Source organism: Phacochoerus africanus, chromosome 1 (genome assembly GCF_016906955.1).
Source record: "Phacochoerus africanus isolate WHEZ1 chromosome 1, ROS_Pafr_v1, whole genome shotgun sequence".
NCBI classification, from domain to species: Eukaryota; Metazoa; Chordata; class Mammalia; order Artiodactyla; family Suidae; genus Phacochoerus; species Phacochoerus africanus.
The window spans coordinates 6,731,707-6,743,786 of NC_062544.1; the positions used below are offsets into that span (position 1 = coordinate 6,731,707).

A 12,080-nucleotide genomic window follows, 5' to 3' on the forward strand; every position below is an offset into this window, starting at 1 on the left:
AAAAATGCATGGTCAGCAGAGGCGGCAGAGGGTCCAAAACGACAGAATGCGAGAGAAAATATGGGAGAAGGAGCAGATTTGAAGACACCCTGGAAGTGAGGCCAAGGGAAAATAAAGGAATATATTTCATTCAGAAAGGAGAGGAGAAACCCCGAAGCCAGATGACATGTCCATGGCGGCGACACAGAATGAGAACAATCATAGCGAAGGGCAGAGCAGAGCGACAGCCCCACGCGAGGGGCAGGCAGAATACTGGGAGCTGGCAAAGGAGCAGCAGAGGGGAGACGTGCTAGAGGAACGGGGTTCTGCAGAGGAAGGAAGATTCCCGGAGAGATGCATGGTCCACGCGATGCTGACTTGGTCTTTGTCCAGAGGAACCGCGCAGCCATTGGCATATAAGACTCCGTCACTCACAGGACGCCAGGCATCAGTAGCCTAGAGGAGCTACCACTGCCATGCTTGCCTCTGTTCCGAGAAGACCTTCGAAGAAATAACTTATAGAGAATCAGCACAGTTATGGCTGGGATAATGGGCTGATGTTGGCTGGATTTCCAACAAGAGAGAGATGGAAGCAACAGGAAAACAGACTCAGAAGGTGTCCAGAAACAGCGGGGTGATGGCAGCAGGGAAATGCCATTCAAGCCGCAAGAAGCACCGTGCACGGGACTATTAACAGAGGTGTCTTTCACTTTGATTTTTAGATTCTACGGACAAATAAATTAACCAGCTTTCAAATGACCACTGACAGGTTTTCTCCAGTGTGTGTTTATTCAAGCCAACTCCAGAGGAGAGAAAATAAGTTATTGGGGCAGAAGACAAACGCAGGTGGTCAGAGGAGGAGCATGGGCTCCGACGCCTTCTTTGATATGGTTGTTGATTAACATTTGTGGTGGAAGGGCTCCAGAGAGTAACTGCCCCAAGGGCCTTGTTTTATTATAGGAAGTGTACCTACCCCCATATGGACCTTACTGTCTAACCCACTCCTCAACGGATAAAAAGGAATGAGAGGAAGGGTGACTCAGTCTAAGGGAAGAGAAGGACAAAGAATCATGGAACTCATGGGGCATTTCCACCCCTAAAACTCCTATTGGACAAGGACTGATATAGGTAATTGAACAAGGCCAATGGGAGAAAACCGCATCTTTCTGGACCCCAGGTTGGTGCCCCCCCCTGTCCTTAAGGGATGAAAACCCCTATAAAACAATAGAGAGCAGAGGGCTCTTCTCCCCCCTCCCAGCAGCCCTGGGAGCTATTTGCTTTCCTGTAATAAAGACTTTGCTTGCTTGCTGCCTGTATGTTTGTGGAATTCATTTGTCAACTGCATGAACAAGAACCCAGATTCTGGTAGCATCTTTCTGGCATCATTATCACCAAACCTGATTCCCAAACCCAAGATACGAGAGTGATTTTATTAGCAAGTTAGGAAGTATTCCAGCTTCACATTCACTGGTTGTAAATGGTACACTCCAGCTCTATCATAGGAGTGCTTAATAATTCCTAGGGGAGCTACAGCTTGTGCAGCTGAACTGTAAGGACCCACCCGTGTTTGCTCAATGTCAGCTTTATTATCAAATGCACCTATGGTTTGCCTTGATGAAACCCTACTGGGGTAATATATTAATAAAAGGCCATAGAGGAGTTCCTTGGGGGCACAGCAAGTTAAGGATCTGGCATTACAACTCTGGTGGCTTGGGTCACTGCTGTGGTGTGGGTTCAAGCCCTGGCCTGAGAACTTCCACATACCTTGGGCACGGCCAACAACAGCAACAACAAGCTATATAAACATCAAGCTTTAGAATTTTAAATGTAAAATTCTGTAATTCTTGCCATCCTACTTGTCAGGAGTTGTTTGGCTCTTAGCAAGTGTAGCTGAAACAGACTGGCCTTTGGGGATATTCTAACATTCCATTTTTACATTTCAATACCTTGGAAATAAAGAAGAAAGCTATTGGCTGGGTCATTAAAAATTACATCCTGAAAAGTTAAATTTTTTTCTGAATTAAACCTTGCAAAAAAAGAAATCTCCTTCAAACTATATGTATCAACCACAAATGTAATAAATTCATTGAGTAATAAAAAAAAAAGACACACACACACACACAAAAAAAAAAATGAGATAAATGGGGATTTCCAGAACTTGGTTGGGACAGGAAATTTATAATTTTAGAGAGTTCCTCAAGTTAGAATCATCAAGCTAGTCTAAACAAACCTAAATACCACCTCTGTATCCAGATGCTACGGGAACTCATTGCATGTCTGCCCTGAGTCCTAGCATCTGGTCGGGAGAAGGGCTCTCTTTGGGGCTCCAGCATCCATGGTTGTCTCCCTGCTGGAAGGGGCCTTCACCCACTGCAACCCCCATCCCTCCTCTTGAGTTTAACAAACAACTCGAGGAGGGAGGCATGGGACTACAGAAGAGCAGTTCGATGTAAGGCCTCTTCTTCCATCATCTCAACCTGTGATTGGAGTTAATAATATCTTGCTATGCCATGACTGAATTTGTAAATAGGCAGTGGATTAAAACAAAAGCAGGAATTCCCATTGTGGGGCAGTGGAAACTAATCCGACTAGTATCCATGAGGATGTGGGTTTGATCCCTGGCCTCGCTCAGTGGGTTAAGGATCTGGCGTTGCCCTGAGCTGTGGTGTAGGTTGCAGACGTGGCGCCGATCCCACGATGCTGTGGCTGTGGCTGGCCGCTGCAGCTCTGATTCCATCCCTAGCCTAGGAACTTCCATACGCCGCATTGGCGGCCCTAAAAAGTGAAAATTAAAAAAAAATAATAATTTAGGAGTTCCCGTCGATGCTCAGTGGTTAGGGAATCTGACTGGCATCCATGAGGACCCGGGTTTGATCCCTGGCCTGGCTCAGTGGGTTGAGGATCTGGCGTTGCCATGAGCTGTGGTGGTGGCTGCAGATGCAGCTCAGATCCCACGTTGCTGTAGCTCCTAGCCTGGGAACCTCCATATGCCACAGGGGTGGGCCTAAAAACCAAAATAATCATTAATAATAATAATAATAATAATAATTTTTTTAAAAAGCAGAAAAATCAGGTCTGTAGAACAACAAAAAAAAGGGAATCTCTATGGGACATATTTGCTGAATGGCTTGTGGTCCATCATTATCAGCATCAGAACTGCAAACCTGGAGGCAAGATCTGGGAGCACCTTGGCTACTACAGCCTGGGCTAATCCCCTAGCTTCGATGTTGTGGGAGAGGAAAAGGCTGGGGTGGGAGCGCAGGGAGCAGCCCAATCCTGAGATCACTCAAAACCGACTTGGGCAAGCAAGTTTCTAGAAGGCTGTACTGTTTCAAAAGCCACAGATGTTGACTATAATTTCATTTTGGATCTGTAATTGATCTAAGTGGATCTGTTCTAATTTGATTTAGATTCTGCTCAGACACGTTGCTTGCAATAAATTCCTCCATTATGTTATTCCAGTGGGCATGTTTGAAACAACGGCAGAGCAAGTTGCCCATTGCTATGGACTGAATGGGACTACCCTCCCCAAATTCATGTTAAAGCCTTAATCCTCAGGGCAATGCGTTTTGGAGGCAGGGCCTTCGGGAGGGGATTAGGTCAGGAGGGTGGAGCCCCAGGATGGGACTGGTGCCCTTGTAAGAGGAGACAGGAGAGAGATAACCACTGTCTCCACGGGTGAGGACGCAGCAAGAAGGCGGCCGTCTACAAATCGGGAAAAGAGCCCTTCCTCACCAGGAAACAAATTGGATTGCACTTTGACCTCGGACTTGCGGCCTCCAGAATTGTGAGGAATCCACGTCTGTTGTTTGAGCCTCCCAGTCGGTGGTATTTTGTTATCACAAGATACGCCTTAGAAGGGCAGCGTCATTAGAAATCATCAGAAGTCCACTAGGAATCATTACAAACACAGCGGAAACAAACGTGACCTTTCCATGGCCTTGGCTGGGGTCCAGGTCAGACTTCTTAGGTTGAGGCCACAGGATGCGCTGTGCAGACCCACCAGGGCCTGCTCAGGACCCATCACCATCCTTCTCCAAGTACTGATGAGAAACTCAACAGCCTCCCAGAATTCCAAGAGGACTCTGTGCTCTGTGGCATCAACCAGAACATGTATGAAAAGAACCTAGGAAACTTTTTGGTCTGTTTCATTCATTCCTCAGTCTACCCCATGCCAGGCACCTCCTGGGGGTAATAGGATAAAAATTGCAGAAAAAGGGTCATGGTTCCTTCTTGGACTCAAGTGAGCAAGACAGATACTGTGAATGGCAGTTCCTCATCTGCTCTTAAAAGAAACAGACCTGACCACCCATCCCCTCAGGCTACCACATCAGTCTTCTGCAGGCCTTCTCTGAAGGGGTCCTGGAAGCCTTCCCACCTAACCTCCTCCATGCTCCCTCCCTGCCCGTCCCAGACCAACCTTTAGAGGCCCAGTGGCCTCCTTTGGGGACCCAGTGGTGACATCTCTGTCCTTACCTGACCTGACCACACAGCAGCACCACCCACAGGTGACCCCTCCTGCATCTGGCACCTTGGCTGTGTTCCTCCTCCTTCAGGGCCATGTCTGCCTCCTGGGTCAGCTCTTGGCTTAACCATCCTCGCCTGGGAGAGGCCAACCCTCACTGGCCAAGCCCAGAGCCTCCTGGATCTCCAACCACTTTGCTCTCTTCGCACCCACTGCAAAGGCTGGTTCTCCCCTCTCATGAGGTCCTTAGTGGTTGGTTCACTATCTGCCATCCAGGCCTGAACGTAAGCTCCCTCAGATCAAGACACTGCCAGTCTGTTCACCATCTCACTCATCCACATTCAGATGATCCACAATAGAGCAGAAACTTCGTAAATCTTAGTAACTTCATGAATAAAATGAACCAACTGACGGATAAAAGATACTATTAACACCAAGAGTGGAAACTGTGTCCCATGAAAAAGGGCCAGTTACACAAAACACACAGGACAGAGGAGGTGGGGAGGGAGCTTATGGAGGAGCACCTGGAAGCAAGAAAAAGCAAGGCCAGTCTGCAAAACTAAGACCCTGCCATGAAGGTGGCCTTGGGCACCGGGCACTGTCCAGGTAACGAACAAGAGATGGGACCTGCCTTCAACAGGTGAGTTATTATGGAAACCAAACAGGTCCAACTGTCCCTGATAACTTGATAAGGAGTGTTACTTGTGTTTTCTGTAAAATGTTTTGTTATTTATGCCCTCAAACACGTTCTCTGGAATGCTTCTATATACCATCCTCCCACAGGAATATACTGCTGTGAGCACGGTTTATTTAGACCAATCACAAATCATATCACAACCCAGGATAATGTTTCATTCAGCAATGCCCTCTAACAAATTTCACTGTCTTGAATTATCCTAATTAAAAGGGTCTTGCCAAGAAGAGACTTATTTTACGAGTAGTTATGAAATAATAGTTTAAAAAAATCAGGCACTGCTTTTCCAATTAAAATTATGACTAATGCAGTGAAAGAAGATGATGTAATTACTTCCAGAGGAAGACGACGGAAAGGGAGCATTGTGGGCTCTGCTGCTTGGGGGAGAGGAGACAGGCCCAAAACTTGACACTGAGATCGCATGTTTAGAATTCATTTTTTTTCCTTTACCTATTTTATACTATTTATTTTTTAATTAAAGTATAGTCGATAGACAATGTTGTGCAGTTTCTGCGGTACAGCAAAGTGACCCAGTCATACGTATATGTATATATTCAGAGAACTACCATATGGTCCCACGACCCCACTCCTGGGCATGTATCTGGACAAAACTATAATTCAAAACGACATAGGTTCCACAGAAAAGAAAATCATGGACTTGGAGAATAGACTTGTGGTTGCCAAGGGGGAGGGGGAGGGAGTGGGATTAATTGGGAGCTTGGGGTTAACAGAGGCAAACTACTGCTTTTGAAATGGATTAGCAATGAGATCCTGCTGTGCAGCACTGAGAACCATGTCTAGTCACTTGTGACGGAGCATGATAGTGGGAGAAAAAAGAAGGGATGCATGTGTGTATAACTGGGTCACCATGCTGTACAGTAGAAAAAAAAATCATATTGGGGAAGTAATTTAAAAAAATAGATAAAAATGAAGATTTGGAAACTATAAAAAAACCCCAAAAGATACATGCACCCCTATGTTCATTGCAGCACTCTTTACAATACCCGAGACATGGAAACAATTGAAATGTCCATCCACAAAGGAATGGATACAGAAGATGTGGTACATATAAACCACGGAATCCTACTCAGCCTAGAGAAGAATGAAAGAATGCCCTTTGCAGCAACCCGGATGCAACTAGAGGCTCTCATCCTAAGTGAGGTAAGTCAGAAAGAGGAAGACAAATACCACATGCTCTCACGTGTTTAGAATTTAAAACAAATCGGACGATGGCAGAAAGCTCCCCGGAGGCGGGGCGCGCGCCTACCTGTGGCCAAATAGATGATGTGGACGAGCGCGTCCCGGCCCTGCACCACGTCGACGGCCACGTGGGAGAAGCGGCTGTTGTCCTCCATGAAGGAGGGCACGGCGGTCACCGGCTGCACCACCTCATGCATCAGAATGAACTTCTGCGCATCCTGCAGGTTCCTCTCCGTCAGGTTCACGTACAGGCCCTGGTCCACGGTGCCGCACTGCAGAGAAAGACAGGCCGTTACTGGCACCCGCTCCCTGCACCCTGCTGCCAACGCGGGTCACCGCGGACCACGGGGGCCGGAGGGTGACTGGGGGCCTGAAGATCCGAGGTGTGCAAACATGCTCCCTTCCTCGTCCTCCCGCAAGTCCCCAGCCTGGGCATCTCTCCCATTTCAGATTTGAACTCATTGTACTGGGGTTGGGGGAGTCTCTCAACGTCCCTCATCAAGAAGTGATGAGACGTTTTAAGAGAAGGAAGCGGAAGTCACTGCGGCCTTCACAGCACAGGCATAAAATTTCCTCATCACCTGCTGAGTCCCTCGGACGCTGCCTACCTGCTGCGTCCCACTCAACCTGCCAGATAAATCAGGTGCCCATACTGAAAATGCAGCAATCAAATGCCTCATGCAGATTTCCTAGTTCTCCTTGGATCTCGGGTCTATAAGCAAGATACGGATTCCACGGAGATAAAACTAGGTCATTTTAATCTGTAAACTATGAAACATCCTATCGTCTTTCACGCGGGCTACGAAACTCTATGCGGGCCTTATGGCCTTGTGCTCATATTCGAAACGAGAAGAAATGAAAAACTGGTTTAGAGTCGAGCCTCTGAAAAATAACATCGTGTCGGGGGGCAAAATGTGCCATTCCCAACTGTCTCTCCGGCAGGCGAATTATTTTGAGCTGAAGAACAAAGACGGCCCGAAAAACTCGGCGCTTGGACCTTCCCCTTAACTGCCTAAAAGAATTTAGACAGAGGGCCTGTTCCTGGAAGAGAGCCACCACCAGAGATGGCTGCAAAGAAGATGGGCCACGTGGGAGGGGTGGAACTCAGCAGGGCTTAGAGAGTGGACCCCACGTCCTGTCCCCTTGTCTCTGCCAGCCCAGCAAAAATATATTTACGAAAGCTTTGCTGTTCTATCTCCAGGTCAACTACCTTCCTCCCCTTTTGAGTCCCAAAGCTCTACCCTCAACATTCTCTGGTGTCTTTAGCTGAAGATGGAATTGAAGGTAAGTGTTTTGGCCACTTTGAGGAGTCGCTCACTCAGTCCCTCCCACCTGTATCTGTTCTTAAGCTTTTGCTTGATTTTTCTCCTGTTAATCTGACTCGTGCCAACTTAATTCTTCACACTGCTCAGAAGAATGGAGACGGGCAGAGCGCAATCTCTTCCTCCCCAATAATGATGAATCTTCAAAAAGAGAGGGGGATAAGAGATGAAAGAAGTGAGGGGGGAAGGGAGATGATGGGGAGAGAGAAGGCTCGTACAAGAAGAAATCAGAAGGAAAGAGAAAGGATCTCAGGCAGAGGAAAGACCACGAAGAGAAAGCTGGGATGGACAGGGGGGAAAAAAAAATCAGGCCTGGAAATTGCTGAGAATTAAATTCAGAGCCGTGTTGTGGAGAGGCTGGCAGGTGCTCTGTAGGATGGTTTAGGGCAAGGACGAGGTTAAAAGAGGAGTAGGAAAGCAAGCAGAGCTTTCCCAGGGCAGAGCACAGACTCAGAAAATTATCACCAGCAATTCTCATTTCTTTCATAAACTTTAAATCCTGGTACCAATAAAGGCTGATCCTCGGCAGAGCTTCATCTAAGCAGGTTTGATGGAAATGAATTTCCCTGTCCATACCACCTGAAACTACCTTTCTAACATGTCATTTCTAATACTTGGTTTTATAATAGGTTGGAGGTACAGACGTCTAAGATGGAAATGGCTTTTTAAAACCAGACGATATTTTTGTAGCACTGGATAAAATACCCTACATGCCCTAAAATGATAGGCCGATTGTAGAATTAAAGAATCTTGGAGTGAATGGATTCTGAGACTGGTGCAAGGCGCGGTTTAATGTCACGACCTTGCGTGGATGGCCTGGGTGCCAGGTGGTGGACGGTCAGGTGAAGGTGAAGGTTCCGCTCGGTGACCCAGGAGCCATGTGGTCTCAGATGAGGCCCTGCCTCCCAGCCTCTGTCTTTATCTGGAAAGTGGCTAGAGAAGCACTTCCTCTGTTCCCTTCACAGGGCTGCTGTGGGGCCACCTGAAACGCTCCGTGGAGAGCATCTGTCAATTCATTGCAAGTGCTTGTAAATGCCAAAGAACAGGGCTGTGTGCCTGGCACGGAGAAGCCATTCACACAATGGTCAATGGTCAATGTGCCTGCCTAGGAGCAGGCAGCGATTCTATGGTCCATTGAGCTGCAGGGGCCGGAGCGAATGAGTGAATAAATAAAGGAAGGAAGGAATCAATGGGCGAATGAATACAGGGCAGTTGTATTGGGGCAGGAGGGCCGTGCCAGGAGGTTTTATGAAATTACCATATATGCCACTAACACTTGGAGGACAGAGACATGGCCTGTTCACAAATGCATTACGACATGGGAGAGCTCTGCCGGGCTTGGGGCGTTCCAGTTCTGAAAAGTGATGCTGTTTGGCTGTTGACTCTAAAGGCACAGGGTGCAACAAGCCACCTGCCCTCCAGGGGAGGGTCTGTACCCAGGTTTTTTTTTTTTGAAAAACTGGCATCAGAAACATCAGGAGGTAGGATAGAAAGCCGAGGACCTCTGGCTGCTCCTGAGGAATCTGTGGACCCAGGAGACTCCAGGGTGGGTGGGGGGCACTGTCTAACAGGACCCCTGATAGCCCCCTGCCCTTTTTACCACCCTCTAATTTAAATCAGTAACCGGAATGGTCCTTGTGATTCTATGATTTGTAATAAATAGATATTGGATCTTGATGTTTGGTCACAAAGCTCCTAAAACCCTCGGAATTTCCTAGGTGAAGAGAGCACGAAGGCATCTTTTGTTATGATACTGAGTGGACTTTGGGAAAATACCTAAAGACAGGGGCAGGTTCCCAGGGGATTAGAGATTAGAGAGTTGGAACTTTCAGTCCTAAGCCCCTGACCTCCAGGGAGGAGAAAGGGGCTGCAGGCTGAGTCCATCACTAATGGCTAGTGATTTCATCAATCTGCCTACCTAAGGAAGCCTCCCCCCCAAACCCCAAAGGGCAGAGCTCTCAGAGGGTCCGGGTGAGTGAACACAGGAGATGGGGGAGCGAGTCCAGCTCAGAAGGAGCCCCGTGTCCTTCCCCCACATCCTGCTCTACATGGCTCTTCCATCTGGCTCTTCCTGAGTTATGTCCTTTATGCGAAACCAGGGATGGAGTAAATAAGATGCTTCTGTGTTCTGTGACTGGTCTAGACAACGAATCAGCCTACGGAGGGGTCCTCAGAACCTTCCATCTATGACCCATAGGTCGGAAGCCTGGGGGACAACTTGGACTTGCGATTGGCATCTGAAGTGGGGGTCAAGGAGAGAGAAGAGCCTTTTGCCTGTGAGCTCTGATGTTTACCCTCCGGGTAAACAGAGTCAGAATTGAACTGGACTGCTGGACACCCCGCGAGTGTTAGAGGACCACTTAGCAGTGTGGGAAGACCCCCACAGGGTGGAACTGATTGACGAGATTGTTATTCCCGGACTAGGGATTGAACCTGCTCCACAGCTGGAACCAGAGCCACAGCAGTAACAATGCTGGATTTCTAACCGACTGAGCCGGGACAGAACTCTATAGAGCTGGTTTTAGACGATACTCTACACTCTACAATGTCTTGGTTTCATGTGCCAGCCTATAATGAATATCTCACCCAAGGATTCTTTTTCAAATATTTTGAAAGCTATTTAAATTTACAGCCTATATTTATTGGATCAGAAGGAACCTAGCCAAGTCTCTCATGGGCTGCAAATTCTCTGGCTGTGCCTGATATCCTGGGCTCCCCTAGTGTCTGTGGGACACCCCGGGCACTCTGGGCAAGACGAAAACAATAAAAAGAGTAAAAACACAGCTCTGGTCCTCCTGCGGCTCACCCTCCATTATAGCTGTCTTGTTAACATCTCTGAAAGTAGTAAGATCGATACTTCCACTAATTCTTAACACAGGAGCCCTTGCATTCTGGTTTGTTTGTTCCAAGGACAACAGATTCCCCCCTCATCCGCTGGCCAGTGCAAGTGCCTGATTTTTTTCTTTCTTTCTTTCTTTCTTTTTTTTTCTAGGGCCACACCTGCAGCATATGGAGGTTCCCAGGCTAGGGTCACATCGGAGCTGCAGCTACCTGTCTATACCACAGCCACAGCAATGCAGGATCTGAGCCACATCTGCAACCCACACCACAGCTCACCCCACGGCAAAGCCATCAGATCCCTAACTCTCTAAGCAGGCCCAGGGATCGGACCCACATCCTCATGGATACTAGTCACATTCGTTACCATTGAGCCACGAGGGGAACTCCTGCGAGGGCCTGACTTGGAGGGTACCTTCCAGCCATCTTGCTGCAAACTTGCATTAGGTACTAGAAGGTGCCGACAGCCTGGCCACGCGCTTCAGTTGGTCCTCCAACAAGGGCCCCCTCATCTGCTTGACCACTTTTGAGGGTCTGTTTTCCATGGTGGCTCCATCATTTTCTGATTGCTGGTAATCACCACTGCACAGAAAACTCCCGAATCTGTCCCCATCACAGCAGTGCTACTGGGTCTGGATGAGGTTTTCTGTAAGCGAGTGATGCTTATCCTAGTGTGGCCCAGAGTCCAGGTGACTTTGGGAACAGCAGCCTCAACCCAGCAAGACTTCCACCACACTTACTACAGTGGTTTCGAGACGGCAATTGATAAGAAATAATAGTATTTTGTTTTGCTATTGTTTTCAATGGAGATTTCGGTATGAAATCTTGAAAAATGATGCACTATTCCTCCCAACCCATTCTTCTTCCTGCACCTGCATCACGTTTCTGCTCTTCTAATGAATTAGCTGCTTCGAGTGTGTAAGTACTGCATAAAATCCCAAATGTCAGTAGTCAAACAACAGAACGCCTAACCACTTCTCACTGTTGGTTATGGCAAACATAAGGCCCCTATACACGACTAGTGGAGGGATATTTAATCCAAAACATATCCCCGCCCTATGCCAGCCTCGATGGTCCCATGAAAGTCAGTGAGGTTGCTTCATGTTAGCAAGGTTAGCAAATACCATAAACCACAAGAAAACACTTGGCACTAATTTGTACCAGAAGTTATACAAAGAATTGCCGTAATCTATAACTTTGGTCCCATGCACATCTCAAATTCTACCCGAGGAAGACAAGCTCAGCTAAGCCACTTCCTGGCGGAAATGCATGCCACGTTCTGCACGCTTCATTCCTTACCCTGCATATCCCCCCTCCTGTCTGATAAATGTGAGCAGGCCCTTCGGGGTGACACTGGCATTATAAAACCAGATGCCCTTGGCCTTGGGAAATGAGGGGATATGCTGTGTGCTACCAATGCATCCAGACAAAGGGGCTACAAGCTACTGCCTGGAGGCGGTAAAGCTTCACAAAGTTTATTAAGTCTGCTCATTGTGAAGACTTTTGCAACAGAAAATCAAGACATTAAAAAGACACTAAAAATATCCTGAGCATCTCTGCTAATTTTTTTTAAACCTTCTGG

The 12,080-nt window shown here is 47.6% G+C and overlaps 1 protein-coding gene across 2 annotated transcripts in view; it reads right to left on the reverse strand.

Moving 5' to 3' along the window:
- The window catches only part of SEMA5A (semaphorin 5A), a 525,937-nt gene that overhangs the window by 138,928 nt on the left and 374,929 nt on the right, over positions 1–12,080 (reverse strand). For both annotated transcript variants that reach the window (XM_047769187.1, XM_047769155.1), the window contains one exon: positions 6,406–6,610. In XM_047769187.1, the coding sequence (XP_047625143.1) occupies positions 6,406–6,610 (205 nt within the window). The remainder of the gene's footprint in view (positions 1–6,405; positions 6,611–12,080) is intronic.